Source organism: Nyctibius grandis, chromosome 4 (genome assembly GCF_013368605.1).
Source record: "Nyctibius grandis isolate bNycGra1 chromosome 4, bNycGra1.pri, whole genome shotgun sequence".
NCBI lineage: Eukaryota > Metazoa > Chordata > Aves > Nyctibiiformes > Nyctibiidae > Nyctibius > Nyctibius grandis.
This window is the reverse complement of record NC_090661.1, coordinates 34788679-34804927: the sequence shown is the minus strand read 5'-3', so window position 1 is coordinate 34804927 and position 16249 is coordinate 34788679. Positions and strand designations below refer to the sequence as shown.

At 44.2% G+C, this 16249-nt stretch overlaps 2 protein-coding genes across 3 annotated transcripts in view; one reads left to right on the top strand and one right to left on the bottom strand.

The window, feature by feature from the left end:
* The first annotated feature begins 2270 nt into the window (after nt 1-2270).
* The window catches only part of PIGH (phosphatidylinositol glycan anchor biosynthesis class H), a 42116-nt gene continuing 28137 nt past the window's right edge, over nt 2271-16249 (top strand). The window contains exons 1-4 of one of the 2 annotated variants that reach the window (XM_068397323.1): nt 2271-2542; nt 4619-4828; nt 5473-5556; nt 7746-8691. In XM_068397323.1, the coding sequence (XP_068253424.1) occupies nt 2366-2542; nt 4619-4828; nt 5473-5556; nt 7746-7847 (573 nt within the window). In that variant the 5' untranslated portion in view covers nt 2271-2365 and the 3' untranslated portion in view covers nt 7848-8691. Of the gene's footprint in view, nt 2543-4618; nt 4829-5472; nt 5557-7745; nt 8692-16249 lie in introns of those variants that run through there. The other variant, XM_068397325.1, reaches the window with a different exon arrangement.
* The window catches only part of PLEKHH1 (pleckstrin homology, MyTH4 and FERM domain containing H1), a 50839-nt gene continuing 47702 nt past the window's right edge, over nt 13113-16249 (bottom strand). Inside the window, 4 exon segments of the mRNA XM_068397319.1 lie at nt 13113-13289; nt 13602-13748; nt 14294-14380; nt 15949-16078. Of these exon segments, the coding sequence (XP_068253420.1) occupies nt 13113-13289; nt 13602-13748; nt 14294-14380; nt 15949-16078 (541 nt within the window).

The window sequence follows — 16249 nt, the reverse complement described above, 5'->3', positions numbered from 1 at the left end:
GCTGCGGTCCCCTCACGGCCTGCCCCCCGCGGCAGGTGCCACCCGGCTCTCCCGGCCCTGCCGAGAGGACACGCAGGAAGCATCGCGCAGGCCTGGGGCGGGGGGCAGCGGCACAGCGCGCACCGCCCGCGGAGAGAGGTCTCAGGGAATACCCCTTCCCTCGGCACTCCCCCTTCGGCCGCTGCGAGAGACCAGGCCCCGGGGGGCGGATCTGGGCGTGAAATGGTGGAGCTCGAAACTGTCGCGGGGGCAAAACACGGCCTCAGCCAAGCTCCCAGGGTGGCCACACGGAGCTCCCGAGAGCCACCTTGCAGGAACGCCTCCCCTTGGTTTATGGAAGAAAAACCGGGGTGACGCTCTTCATCTGATAGCCTTGATAAAGCGTTTAAAAAGCCATCTCTCCACCACCTGCCTTGAATATCTGATCTCGGGGTGTCTTGGTCTGAGATGATTCACAAGTTCTGAAAGCTCTCACTGTTCCTATTCACAGCGCCTTTGAAGGATTACAGATTAAGAAATGATTTAACAACTAGTAAATGCCCCCATCTTTCCCTTCTGTGACAAGGCAACATCACTACTGTTGTCAAATGTGCAAGCTGATGTGCACAGTTGAAAGAAAGGCTGGCAGCATTCATGATGACAGGGCACCAACACATGCATGTGGTGTCCCACTACATGGGACCGGCTAGTCACACAAAAAAACAATCAACGCACACTTTTGCCGCCTTAAGATTTCAAAGTCGTCTCCTTGCCTCTGCATCTCAGTAACGTCCCATGTCTGTTGTTAATACAAATTACCATTACCACTCCTCCAGGAGCTCACGCTTCTTTTCCCTCCTGTCAATGACCTTCTTGCTCTTCACATTGCTTTTTCTTCTTCTACCCCCTACTCCGATTTTTCTTTCCTCTTCTCCCTGTCCCCATCTCCCAGACTGTCAAACTAGAGCTCCTATTTATTCAGTCCTCTCCTGTCATTTCAAACATTTCTTTGCTTTTTAAAAACCCTGTAAATCCGGTTTCAACTTATTGTTTTTTCCACTTTCACTCCATCTATAAACTTATTTTACCCTCTTTTTAACTTCCACATTTTCTCCTCCGTTTCTGCAGTCGAACCTTCGTCTGCCATTATTTTTTTCTCTTCAGGCCAGCTCACCTTTCCTTTTCAGAGCTCCAGCCCATCCCTCACCCCAGGTCTTATGTCACGGTGAGATCCTGGACATACCGCATGAGTCTTCCACTAGTGCCAACCATCACCCACTCCCCTAGACCGAGCAAAGATCTTGGCAGAAATTCTTCAATGCCCCATGGCTTCTCACGCCTGTTAAAGACTCCTTTGCCACCCTTACAAGAACAAGTTAACAGGTTTATATATACAGTATCCACCCAAGAGCTCTGAAGATACCGTGAATGAAGTAAATTGCTCACAGAAGTACGGTATCTGCAATTAAAGCTAACAGGCACATTCCAGGACTGCAGGGTGGGGCGGGGGGAACAAACAGGGGAAAGGAGTTAGGATGATGGTTTGGAAATTACAGAGCTGTAGCTTTATGTCAGTGCCAGGCAAGTCATATGAAGTAGTAACTGAGAAGTATTAAAGCGAACACAATACAAAGGCTCATTAAGTCCCTGTACACAAAGCCAAGTCTCCAATTTATTAGGTATTTAGACGGCAAGGAACCAGAAAACACTGCTTTAAACTTTGAAAAGGAAAATTTCTGAAAAAAAAAAAAAAGAGCTTGTAGTAAAGGATGGTACAGACAAAAAGATACATTTACATAGTAGGAATTGGTAAAGGCAAACGGGGAAAAAACGCGTCTATCATGGCACGAGACACACACGACACCAACACAGCCGGCGCCGTCCGTAAAACACCAGCGGAGCAAGCGGTGCGTTACCGACACTTCCAAGCCGCAGCAGCTCCCGATATGGATCAGGATTAACGAGAGGCGCCTGGCGAGGTTCACCCAAGCGGGACAACGCAGCGGCACCACCCTGGGGACAGAGGGGCGGCCGGGGCGCGGCGGGGCTGGCGCCCTGCGCGGGAGCCGGCCGGGGAGGCGCCATTTGGCAGGGCAGAGCCCGCCTGGAAGAGCTTCCCCGGAGCTCACCTCAGCGGAGGCTCCTCCCGCACGGCCGCCGACTGTCCGCGGCCCCGCTCCGGGTACTGCGGCGACCGCTTCGCGCGCCGCACCGCCCCGCCCCGCGAGCGCGCGTGGGGTGCGTGGGGGGGCGGGACGCCCGCCGCCGGGCCGCACCGCCCGCCCCTTCCCGCGGCGAGCGAAGCGCCGGAAGCTTGTGGCCGGGCCGTACCGTGGAGCCGGGCGGGCCGCTCTAGGCTGCCTGTCGGAGGTTCCGGCGGGCCGCCATGGAAGAGCGGCCGTACCGCTCGGCGTCGGGGGCGCCCATCGCGCTGCGGCGCCGCCAGCACAGCGCCTCCTGCCGGGAGCTGGCGGTGCGCTGCCCGCGCCTGCAGCTCCGCTCGCTCAGCGCCGTCACCTCCGCCGTCTGGCTGGCGGCCTACGGGCTCTTCGTGCTCAGCGAGGTACCCACCGCCCCCGGGCCGCGCCGCACCGGCCTCGCCCCTGCCCGCCGCCCCTCGCACCTCCCGCGGCTCAAACGCCGAGGGGAGAGCCGGCAGCCCGTCCTGGAGCCGGCTGCGCCCCTGGGCCTGTGTCCTGCTGAGACACCAGGAGGTAATGGGGGGCTGTGGTTGGCATCCGGGGGGCACGCTGGCAGCGTGCGTCCCCAAAGCCCGCCGGCCTGGAGGGAGCCACGCAGTCTTTTCCCAGCTGCTTCTAGGATGTGGGCAAACGTGGGCCAAACAAGGTGGCCAGGGCCGGTGGAAGGGCAGTCTCCGTGTATCCCGGGCCTCCTCTGTGCTTCGGCAACACCGAGGCGGTCGATCGTGATGAGTATGTGCTGAAAAAGGGAGTTGTGCTAGCCAGCATCTGAGGGCCCACAGGCTGCGGCCCAGGTGCTCTTGGTGGCTTCTTGGATGCCTCCGTTGGTTTGTAGCCTCTTGCCAGGTAGGACAGATGTACGTACGGGTGTTGAGTGATGCCTAGCGCATTCTTGTGAGTCCAAATAACAGATACTTAGTTGGAAAGATGAGTTGCGGGAATCTGGAATAAAGGATATATTGAAGAAGGTGAGTGATTGCTAATCCCCAAAGGGATTTTCCTGAGTGACTCAGAGAGTGTTGCACCATGAGTGTCATCTACTTGCTTATGTTTCACAGCTGAGGCAGTAAGACCTTAGCAGCACAGACTTAAAAAGCTGCTGATAAATCCAAAATTATTAGTTTAGATATCTGATCTTTGACCCATACTTGCAGGGAAGGACCAACTTCTAGACCCAGACCAGTTATCTCCAGATTAAAGTCAATAGTTTGACTGAAGAAGCTGGTCACTGTGGCCAACACTATGATGGTTGCACTTCAATTTTTTCAATAATCTTTCCCAAGGAATGAAAACAGAGATCGTGATGTGAGTCAGTTGGCAGGTTTCTGATTTGAAAAGATGGTTCGCGTTCTTCGGGCTGGAAGGGAAGCTGTGTTCGAGTTTTATTTGTTACAAAAGCATACACCTCAGCCAGTGGTTACCACCCACTGGCTTCCAACTTGGTTTTACACGTGCTCATGCAGCTCATATGCAAGTGACTGCAACCCTTCCTTTCTGCCAGAAAACCAGATTGGAAAGTCTCTCTCAGTGTGGATTTCAGTGTCTGTAATTCATGACTCTTTTTTTTTTTTTCCCATGATAACAAACTTTCGGAGAAGTCCGGTATCCTTTCTGTTTGAATGTGGCCATGGCTTCTTTCCCTCACATGGTGGTACAGACCCAGCTTAAGTGGTAGGGCCATGCAGTTCTGGTCCTTTAAGAAGTGTCAGTTATAACTTTGATGCATGGGTATTTGGTCTAGAGCTCTCTAAAACATGTCCCAGAAATAGGTTACAGGTTGCAGACCTTTAGGATTTATTACCAGGTCTTCAGATGACTTACTGTTGCCTATCGTTTCATCAGTTACGTATTACTTTATGTAACAGCAATCCCAAGACTGCAGCATGCAAAAGACGTTCATCCTCTGACGAAGCACAGGAGAAAGCAAATGTTCTCTAGATTGGTATTTAAGGCAGGAAGAGAGATGAGGTTTGAACAAGTTTAGACATGGCAGTTCGTAAGAAGAAAACCACTAGGCTAGTGTTTTTTCTTAAAAGATTTATCTTCCTTTCTGAGACTCCACCCTCAGTTCTAGTGAACATTTCACAACACTTCTCTGTCAGTGACATCATCTCTGTAGACATTTGTATAATACGCTGTCATTGATGTAACTAGCTGATTTTGGTTGAGATTTCTGCACTAAATTTATAAGGGAATAGAATTTTCTTGCAGTTTTCAGTTTCAGCTCCCAATGCTTTCGGACTATACTGTGAAGACTGATTTAAATCTCATTACACATATATCAGCCAGCCAGGTGAATAAAAGGACTCCACCTAAGTAAAATTGCCTTGTAACTGTAGCTTCAATATTATATTTTACTGTGCAGTATTATTTTGTCTGAAGCCATGTTCAATTAATTGAAAGACCAGACCTCTGTCTTTTCTTGGCTTGTGTTACAGAATAGTATGGTGCTTTCTGCTGCTGTCTTCATCACACTGATTGGCCTGATCATATACCTGCACTTCGTGAAAATTGACCAGGAATCGCTGTTGGTCATCGGCTCACTTGGCATTCAGGTGACTTCATCCTACGCTTCAGGGAAAGAGAGCACAACCTTCATAGAGATGAGTCAAGTGAAGGATGTGGTTATCAATGAAGCCATCCATATGGTAATAATACACAGTCTTTTGTTTTGTATATCTGTGGGCACACTCACATTCAGTGTATTTTCATGAGCGTGATTTACCAGAGCAATTAAACACAGCACCACCCATAGCATTACTGACATCAGGAGCTTTGCTTCAGATTTCTCTTTATTCTCTTATCTGTCCTCTCACCTTTAAAGGAGACCTTAAGCCAAACAAATACCCTCAAAAAGCCAAATCCCTCCCTTAGATAATGCTACTATCACTGAGCTAGTGGTTTTAGTTCTTTGTGTTGTACTGTTCTTACAAATCCTGATGCCAAACTCCATGAGTAGTCAAGATGGAGATAAGAAGATAGACAATACAAGAGATGATTTTTCCAATTTCTGGGGTTTTCTGCAAAGCTCCTGTAGAAAAGCAGACCCTACCCTTCCAGCATGTGTGTGTTCTTTTCAGGTTAAAAATTTAATGGAAAAAAACACAAGTAAAATGATTTTTTTTATTGTGTGAAGAGAGGAAAGCTATAGATATAAATTTGTAGGCTTGACTGTGGCCTGGAGTGATTGGCCTTCAGCCCAGTGAGTTGAAACAGATCCTCTTTCTGTGATAACTCCAGGCACCTTGATAGAATTTTCAAACTCTGATGATTTTGTCTGTTTGTCTTGTAGCAAAAAGTTATCTACTACGTGTGCATCCTCCTCCAGGACCCTGGAGATCCTCAGGGAGTATCGGAGGTTGTGCCACTCTTTCAGGTGAGTTTGACTGAATGGTGGAGAAATCCAGATCTGTGGTCTGTGTCTGTGCGCCAGTTGTCTAGGTGTATCTTTCTTCCACTACAGGTAGCTGATTACAGTTGCCTTTCCCTGACTGGGCCTTCAAGTTGGGTCTTGCAGCATTGTGGAATGGGTGGTATCAGAAGTCTCACAGAACTACGTCCTGGGGGTGTTTTTTTCATTTGCCCTCCATTCAAAGAACAGGGAGCTGTGTAAATCTGAACCCAACCAGGAGCTTGCATGAAGTAGAAGTCTTTGGCTCATGTAGGGTACTGAGAACTCACACAGCTTTCTGTGTAGTCTCATGCTCAGTTTTACCATCATAACTATAGCACTGTGCTGTAGTTGATTTTTCTCTTGGCTCTGTGTGCCAAAAGTGCTCATAAAAACCTCTTTGGCATTAGAATGACTTCCCCTGTCTCACCCGTTGACAAAGATCACAGTACAAGCTGTGAGCAATTTGCTTAATATATAATAACTTGTTTGCTTTACTGTTACCCCGTCTCCTCTTTCTCTTCTTTTGCTAACCTGTTCATAATCCCATTTTGGGGATGGATTTTCTTTCTGCCTTTCTTTACATGCCTCACACAACAATGCCCTGATCCTTGAGTGGTGGTAAGCAGTAGGGAGGTACCTCACATCTTAGACTGCTGAGGCTTACAGACCTCTCTGTCCTTCTTAATTCACCTGCTGTTGGTGTCTATCAGTTTGTAGTCCACATCCAGTTTATGACTGGATACAGTTAGTCTTCTGCTAAATACTTACAGGTGTAAATAGACTATTCCATTGATACTTTCCGCTGACTTAGTCCCACAATTGTAAAGACGTTTACTAACAATAATATAAATGAAATATTTCACATATAGTCAAGGGAGAAAAATGGATTTGGTGGAAGTCAACAGCGAACAAATTCCAGCTGCACTCAGGAACCTGGTTTTAGATACATGTTCCTTTCCAGCTTCCAAGAGGCTTCGTGGCATTTCTGTAGTGTTTTTTTTTCTTAGCTCAACTCTGAACAGTTTTATTTCCGTGGAAATATCTTAGTATTGGTAGAGTTGACTCCACCAGCAAAGGAGGTACAGAAAGAGCTGTGTCAGTTGGCAATTCATTACCTGTCAGTAATTCTCACTTTAACGTGCAAGTTAGTATGTTACTTAGTTTTGAAGGAGCAGTAATTAGTAACTTTATTGTGACTCCTTCATTGGGTTCCTCTAAGTTATGTCAGCCTTCAGAAATACAATTTACCGTGTCACTGAGCCCAGGAGCACTTCTGCGCTGAATTGACCTGTTGTTCTCTTAAGCAACGCTTGCAAGGAGAGGAGTTTGATGGACTTTACACAGTAATGCTGTTTTGGGACCTCAAAAGTCATGGGACCACAGGGACTGTGGGACTGGGAAACTTTCACCTCCTTGCTGGTTTTAATCTGATCCAGGTTAGAAGTGATGGGAAATCATTATACTTTGACCACTGTTTGCTGTTTGTGTGAAATGAATTGTTTTTTTCAGTTAACCTTCTGTTGTCCTTTTGTTGACAGTACTAGCAGAGGCCAAGGGCCAGGTGTTCAAATTCCCTGTCCTGAAGGTAGATTTTTCAGGGTGGAGGTCATCAAGGATGGTGGATTAGTGTATGCAGATCTGCTGTTTGGTAGGTCTGTAGAGGGAGTACGACCTAACAGAATCATTAATGGGTTGGAAGGTGTGGATTTTCTTGCATGCTGTCGCTGTGCACTGTGAGCAGAGAAAGGGGAGGATTTCTGATTTGGTGAGAGACTCGGGCTAAGTGCAGAATGGTGATGCATGTTTTGACCTGACAGCTTTAGGGACTAGCATTTTTCATCACAGAGCAGGTATGGCTTATGGAATGGTTTTGCATTTCTGTATCACCAGCTTACATCAAACACCTCCTGGAGTTTCATGAATTATTTCTCAATGAACATGTAAAAGGGAAATCTGTTCTCCATTGACTTAATGTGAGAAAGCTAATCAACTACAGATACCTTGCTGTTGCATTCCTTCTACATGTCTGCTTCTGACAGTCAGCTTTGTGTCAGCTGTCTCCACATTTCCTTTCTCTGCCTGACAAATCTCACGAGTGGGAAGTTAAAGCTTTCCAGCTCTTTCACAGCCAGTTCAGAGCCTCATTCTCTGTTGTTTGGCTTGAATTCTAGAGTTCCAAGCCACGTCTGGACTGCTTGATAGAAGTGTACAAAAGTTGTCAAGAAATCCTGGAGCAGAGGATGACAGCTCCACAATCAAGTGGTATAAAATAGTAAAAAAAAAAAAAAATCAAGGCAGCGAACTTGCAGCAGGACTTGGAGAGACACATGGAAAGGCAAGCAAAACTGCCCCATGGCTTTTTTTAATTAGATGAATAGAAGGTGGTGCAGCAGTACAGTGATGTTGGGAAGGCCTGCACAGACACACAGAGTTGTTACAGAAAATGTCATCTCAAGCACAAAAGTGAACCTTGAGATCCTCTGCTATGAAGACAGGTAAGCAGAACTGTTTAGAGTCAGACAGAAAAGGTTTTTCCTTGTCTCTTCAGAAAAGAATTATGGGGAAATAGAGCAAAGCGAGGCAAGAACAAGCATCAAACATTTACTCTTTTGTGGATCTGAAAATTCTGATAAACTCACAATGTAACCTTGGCTGGACTGCCAAAAATATGCATTTTTTTGTTTCTACTTAACCCTTTGTTTGAAAAAAGTCCATCCCAATGAGCAGGAAGCAAAAATGCCAGGAAGCCTGCATGGATGAATAAGTTGCTCCTGGTAAAAATCAAACACAAAAAGGAAGCATACAGAAGGTAGAAGCAAGGACAGGTAGCCTGGGGGAGGAATGTCCGAGATGCGGTTAGGAAAGCCAAAGCCCAGCTGGAGCTGAAGCTGTTGAGGGATGTCAGAGGCAACAAGAAGGGCTTCTGTAAGTACATAAGTAGCAAAAGGAAGACAGGGAAAATGGGGGCCCACTGCTGAATGGGGCAGGGGCATGGTGACACAGGACATGGAAAAGATGTGGCATTAAAAGGTCCACATCAATTGCTCTGCGAATATGAGAAAAATGTGTTGTTGAAATTATGGTAATGACTGTGAATAAAGTTTTATTGATATGTGCTCTCGGGAGTAACTTAAGGTTGGGAAATTCTTCTTTGTTGATGAGCTAAAAGTTACTGTAACCTTTAACTGGTATTTTTCTCTTTTTTTTCCATGACTACTTAGTAATGTAACTGAGACAACTGAAATGTCAAAACAAGAGCTAAACCAGCAAGTTGGCAGAAGCCTAAGGGTCATGCTTAATTTGCATACAATGCTGCACTAAGGCTGTCTAGAATTAAAACATGTGGCAACATACCATCACACAATATGATAGAGATAGGGTGATTTGTTTTTTTTTTTTTCACAGTGCCATGAAGTTTGAAAGACACAGGTTAGCTCATGTCACAGGAAGTTTTCTGGTTGTCCAAGTGAAAGGCAGCAGCTTGCGGATGTGCCGCTGGCTTTCGGGTAACGTTGTCTAGGTTACCTGATTTTTCATGGTTTTATTTCTCATAAATACTTTAAATGTTGGGGTTGGCCATATTTTTAATTCCAGTGCTGCCCTAATGTAAGTTGGTGGGTCTCTCTGAAGTTAGGGAAGCTGAACCCTGGTGCAAACTGTGTTTGGTTGCAAGTCCAGGCAGAACTGGGAAGGGCGGGTGTTGGGGCAGAGACAGAAATTGTCTATTAAACAACAGTGGCAGGCCCTGGGAGCGTGACTGTCTAAATAACTACAGCGGAGGTCCTTTGACTAAGCAGCACATGGTACTTGAGTTGCGTATGGCTCAGGGTGTGGCTCAGCCAGGCTGTGTTTCTTCATGGGGAGGAGAAATGGTCAAGGCCCTTGAGGAGCACTACAGCAGCAGGAAGATTTGCTGAGCAGTGGGGAGAACGTGTCAGAAAATAAATTATGTCTCAGCAGAGTGGACAGAGTCTTGGGCTTAAGAGTGTGCTGGGAACTTTGACTATGCTGTAAAAATCCCATGAAGTCCTGAGAATGTGCAGTAATGACCCCAGTAGCTGTGTCACAGGAGGAAGTCTTGAAGATTGTTTTAGCCATCTTTTAAAGGTGTGAACGTCCTGTGCCTATGGGAGTGTGCTTTAGTCATCCACTAAAGCTGAGAGAAGATCAGCAGAGAGAAAGAAGGAATCAGACTAGGGCAGGTTTACACCAGGTATGTGCCTGGATATCAAACACAATCTTTGTCCATTTTCGTTTACATCAAGACTATTTTGGCTTCTAAAATAGTTTGTTTCACTCTGAGAATAATACAGTTTAATTCATGATAACTGCATTTTTATTAAGAACAAACAGAAATCTCACAGTATCTCCCAGACAGCCTTTTACATACACACAGCAGTTAGGAAAACAAAGGCTCTTGTCATCTCATTCTATGCTGCAGCAATAGTCACTGCCAAAAGCATTCATTAAAATAAAAATTGTTTTCTCTACCAAAGAATCATACAAAATAGATATCTACACAGGGTTGGTTGGTTGAAGTCAGGTAAGCTATAAATAGGAGCTATATGTGCATCCATCAGAGGGGGGTGGTCCCTGAAATACTCGACTATTGGTGAATATTTTTAAGAAATAAGGAAGAAAAAAAGTTCTATATGCCATGCTTCTCAATTTAAAATGCAGTTATGGCAGAAAATAATGAGCTTCAGGACAGCTCTTGCTTATTCAACATCTCTGCTTCCTCTTTGCCCTGGTACAAGTCTCTAAGGACATGAGTGTTAGCACTGTTAAGGTAAGTACAGCCTCTGAACTGTGAACTGGAGACTTTTATGCCTTGAGCATCCCCAACACCAATGACAGCTTAACTAATTCTGAAGCAGCTTTGTTACTGGTGGGATACAAGCAGCAGGCTGCCAAACAGACCTTCAGATACAGAAGGAATTGTTAGGCACAGGTGATTGAGTGAAGAGAAATAATGCTCTCTGTATTCAAACTGATGTATCTATTCTAAGATCACTGGGGGGTGGGGTGGGGAGAGAGGGGAAATACATACTGCTGACCACTCTATCAGGATACACAGTCACTTAAAAGTATCTAAGAAAAAAAAAGACTAAATACCTTCTCAGAATTGTTTTTGGCTCAGAAAGCTCCCACCCTTTTCTGTAACATCAAGGGATGGTCCTTAAATTCGTAACAAGTGAGTACATTAAAGTATGTGCAAATCAGGTCTCTTTTCATACAGTCTTTTCCTGTCTTGTCTGCCATATTGTTTCCACAGCCCACCATGGGCTGGTTTGGGTTTGGTTGGTTGGGTGGTTTTTTATGTTACAAAGATGCTGGTAAGGGATTGCTTAGAACGATTTGTCTGTCCCATGCTCTTCTCTTTTAATTTGTAGCTTTGCACCCACCATAAGCGTGAAACAAATTGAAGTATCAGCTCCACTGTGTGCATTAGTTAGATATTTCAAGGTTGGGGGCAGGTGGCAGGGAGTAGCAGGAGGTACCAGGAAAACACTGGTATGGTTGGTTTGTTCATTTGCAAATAGTTTTGGTTTGCTATTGCTGAATTCTTTCTAATGGTTGGATTCACACTGTTTTAATTTGGGAAAGTTGCCCATGAATGCGTAATTATTATGAAGTTGCACATGGTACTTTTGAAAGTGCAGTTATTCTTCCTTACCTTTTTTAGAATGCTTATCAAAATAGCTGAACTCAGGCCAGGTAGGTGTAGATTTTTTCCAGAAGAATTGCTATTTTTCTTTTATTTGTTTAAAATCCTTTTACCTTCTCAATTGTAACAAAGTCCCTTTGAAACAGATCAAAAATACATTCTTTAGGAAAGTCTGAAGAACAATACTTGAGTACGTATTTGCTGACTACCTCCTCCTGGCTATGGTAGCATGAAGGAAGTAGGAGTTTGAAAGGAGCAGCTTCTGTCAAGTCAGAATGGCAGAGCTGGTTTGGGGAGATCTGTTCCAGTTGCTGAAAAGACAGAAGAAGTACAACATTTGCTTGCCTTGTCTTCCTTTGTCTGAGATCATGTGCAGTTTCAAACACATCCTGAAACATCTACAACAGTGATTAATGGCAAGAGTCTTTGAAAGTGCTTGTCTGACGATGGAGCATGTGACACGTTCAGGCCTGCAGCAGAGATCTAATGTTCATCTATTGTATGGAACAGCATCAACTCCTGGAACATATCAGTCCTGTAGGAGCTAGGGCATCATCTGACACTGTTCTGTCCCAGTTGTTCCGAGTCCTCAACATGCAAAGACACTAGGTTTCCACCTTTATTTAAAGTTGAAAATATTCTTGAGTACCACTGAACTCTTATCCTAAACTCCCTATTTCAGATCTGAAATTACCCTTGACTTGCATTGGAATTATTCGTGTCAGTTTAGTTCCTCTTCCTTCTCAGAGCAGTGTCTTCCTCCTTTCTTTCAGTCTGGAGCAAAGACTTGGAAAGTTTCTGTCTTTCAATTTTGGCATCAGTTTCAAGGAGGAGTTGTTATAGCTCTAGGGAAAATTAAATTGTTATCTTGGTTGTGTTAAGCAGCAGCATAAAAACTATTATAGTCTCTGCAAAAAGACTATCTTAATAGTTGTGCCGGGAGTGGCAACATTGAATTTAAACACTGATAAAAGCTTTAATATGATGGCTGTTCACAACCAGAGCACAGAGCTGAAGTTATGTCTAAACTACCTGGTCAGACTGTGTCATGTTAATCTTTACACTCTGCTAATAGCCTTTTCAGTGTATATCTAGTTTATGATGTAGTGATATGCAGCTCCTAATACAGGCAGGATTCAACAGGATGCATCCTTGTACAGGGTTCATGCCACATGCCACAATATCCATTATCACCTGTTTTTGTTTTTAAGAGGACTGTGTGCTCAGCCCACTGCAGTCAGGTTCAGGCCTATATACCACTCAAATCTGCCTTGCAGAGGTTGCAGTCTAATTCTGGTAGAAAGTGAGCAAGTTAAGGATTGATGCAAACAGAAGATTATTGGAAATAATGATAGTAACTGAAAGGGGCTATGATCAGGAAAAGAGGTCACTAGGAGTTTTAAGAGCTGGACTGAGATTTGAGACACAGGGTGTTCAGTGATCTAAAGGCAAATGCAAAGCTGAAAATGGGAGGGATCAAAGAAAATGTATGTGCTTGTAAGCAAAGCAGTAAGATCAGGAGACAGAAGAAGAATGGGTGCAAGGAAAGAGAGCAGATGTAATGTGACTGGAGCACTGTGCAGGCAAATGACCTGAGGCATGGTGTTTTGGATGGAGAGTGGCATGGAAAGGAAACTCCTGCACAGTTCCCAAAAATCAAGATTTTTTAAGAGAAGGGACACTGCCTCTACCCACACTAAGGAACTTTGTCTGTTATTAAGGAAAAAGAATCAGAGCCTGCATTAAAGTAAGGTGTGTAACCAGCAAAATCATACCAGTCTGCAATTCAATACAGAGCAGTGCAAAAAAAAACCAAAACAAAAACCAAAAAACCAAACCCAAAATCCTCAAAGTCATTTGGAATGAGCCCTCAGAGCAGGGTGGGCCCCTTAGTACTTCGGGGCACGGAAGGAATAAAGCACCGACTTTCAGTCTCCCAGAGCTTGTTAGCAGGTGTTTTGCTTCGGGAAGGCTGTGTAGAAGATAGGAGTGAAGGTGTCGAACGGTAGTTAATATAGCTGGCAATAAGAAGTGTTGCTTCAACAATCTAGGGAAAAAAGAAAATTATTAACTGTAAGTCAATTAGAGGTAAGAGTGCCCTTTGATTTTTAGAACCTATTGACTGCATAACTTTTGCAAATGGCTTTCTCACATGGAGTTGTTTGGTTTTGAAATGAAGGTCTGTCTTTAAGAGTTAGGTAGAGTAAGTCTCTTGATTAAAGGTTCCAGCTTACAAGGGATTTATTGAATGTATATAGCTAGTGCAGCAGCCGCAAGTACCAGTCCCCAGGGCTTGTACAAAATGCCCAGCTGTGATGCTGCCAGCTGGAAAGAAACTCACTGTTCATTTTGTAATTACCTTTGGAACTGCCATTGTGAAAAGGAGTTTTTCAGTGCTGTTTTTTCCAGAACTCCTTTCTTTCGTTTGACTGACTACAATCATGAAGTCATCTCGACAGCCTCCAAAGGTCAGCACAGAGGAGTATGAATAAGAGACCTTCAAGTGCTGCAGACAACAGAGAGTTTGAAAGAGTCATAGTTCTGTAAAAGAAAAAATAGCCACCTTAAACTAATATATTTGCTACTTACTGCAAGAACACCAGATCTCCAGCAGTAATAGGCAGTATAGGTAATTGGCTCTGTAGGTAACAGCTGGCAGAGAAATCTCAAATGAGAATTGCATTTCTAGTTTTTTTCCTAGCTTGCTCGATGCCTCACTGCTTCAGAGCAATAGTCCAAACGTTGTTATATCCCAGCTGGTGGTAGTAAAGCGCATACCACTGAGATTTTGCAAGATGTATGAGCATGTTTGCTGCCCAAAGAGGCAGTTAGCTGTTTCATGAAACCTTACCTTACACTGTAGCTGTAATTTTCCTTTGTTTATGTAGTGTTCAAACATAGCACTGACTTCCCTCATCTCTGACTTCTACAAATTAACTTCTGGATCCATTTGAAGTTAAAGACAAACTTTTAGTGACTTTAAGTGGACTCAGGGGAATGTCTTTCTGGGGAAGGTAAGTTATTTTTCTTAAACAGTGTTCCTCACCATACCATAGTGTTATAATCCAGTATGCTGATACCATCTTCATTCACAGCTACCCAGACTGGACAGTCTTCCAATGAGGAAGGCAAAATAGGCTAGAGAAAAGAAAATCATATATTTAGATCTTTCATGAACACCACTCAAAGATGTTTCTGACATAAATCTTGGGTTTTTCCTTATAAAGTGAAGATGAGAGAGAATCCTATAGGCTTACTGGTCTAACCTGGTTTGATTTTTAAGAGGACTTCTCTCAAAATCTGCAATAACATTTTCAGATTTACATAGAATTTTGGGACTAGTGGCACAAGAGATGCAATGGTAAGAAAGGCTTTGAGATTAATTAAATTCCATCAGTGTAGTTAAAACTGAAGGAAATGCTAGGACAGAGCAACAAAACAGCAGTTCTGCTCTGCTTTGCTTCTTATACTACTCCCATCAGTCAGGCAGGCAGTGAAGCCTGTTGGTTTCTATAATACCAGTGCACCCGGTACCATCACATCAATGCAATTTTCTTTCTTACAGATTTTGACAAATGTTCATCAATTATCTGTTAAAGATGACCTAGGTGTTGTTACGGCTAATGCTATCAATCTTTCCTGGGAATCTGCTATTACGTGGCTAAGGCCATAAGCTTTGCTGTTTAACTATTGAAAAGTTATAAAATATGTTAATCATCAGAAATATCATCAATATTTAAACTCTAGGTGGAACTATTCTATATTCTGATTCTTCAGTGTCAGTAACCTCAAATACTAGGAACCTCTTCTGCTTTTACTGTTGAAAGTGGAATTTCAAAAACTTGTATATTTACTCAAGAGATCCCTTTCATCCTTACCATAACTATAGCAGCTTTGACTTCAAAGGAAGACACATGTAGCTATGAACAAGATCTGTCTCAAACCTCTCAAGAAGAGGTTTCTGCCGGGTTGGGGAAGATGGTTAATACCAAAACAAGACTCCTCAGACAGCCACTATGTGCTAAGACATCAGTTCAGTCATGGGTAATAGGTACAGAGCTCTATCCTGAGCGACGGTACAAGCTACTGGGAGAAGCACTCCCTCCAGCTGTTCTTTGGCTCTCCCGCTGATGCCTGTGGGCTGGCAGCTGACCCAGTATGTGCTTTAGTTTTTCTGTTTCTGCAACAGGACATTAGCAGCACTTGCCTCTCTTGGGTGGCAAGGAAAGCAGCCAGTTCTGTGTCAAGCAGAGAACAGGACTGAAATACTCATTCTCCTTTTAGCTACCATCAGCTGCCAGCTGTGATTTATGGGGGACTCTTCCCTTTCACCCCTCCCAGTGGTATGTAAATAGTATTTTTTTAAACTATCATTGCAGCCTTGATGACCAGGGAAATTCCTGCCTGAGAAAGCTTTGCCAAGGTTTGTAAGGAGAATTAGTACCCTGTATTACGATCAACTGATGCAGCCAGGTAACCTTCAGTATTTATTCACTGAACGCTAGCAACTCCTAGTGTTCAGAACATATTTCTCTTCCTTCCTAAACCTATGTGGTACCAACAGCTGTTCCTTTAGAACAGCGTTTTGTTCATTTTTTTCCCCCTTCCTGAAGTAGAAGCATTTTCAACCCGTGTTATCACAGATCATACGTATATCTGCTCAGATAGTTCACTCTCAGGAACAGAAAAAAGTGTGCTTCAGTTACCTTAGCAGCAAATATTTTGGTTCCAAAGAGAGGCCATTTCCGGGCCACTGTCAAATAAATTCGAACGCATTCTGGTGGAGAGCATCCCTGCAGCACCATCCACTTCGTCGCCAGCCTGTCAGCCAGTTGCCTTTCAGAATCCAAGACACAAGACAGCATTATTTACTAATGTTTTCCAAGGAAAACTGAGTAAAATTGTAACAATTAATAGATTTACCTCTCATTCCAAAAGGGCTGTTCTACACAGCACTACGGACAGGGCTGTTAGCAGTGTCAGTTATGAGAATTGTACAACTTGAGT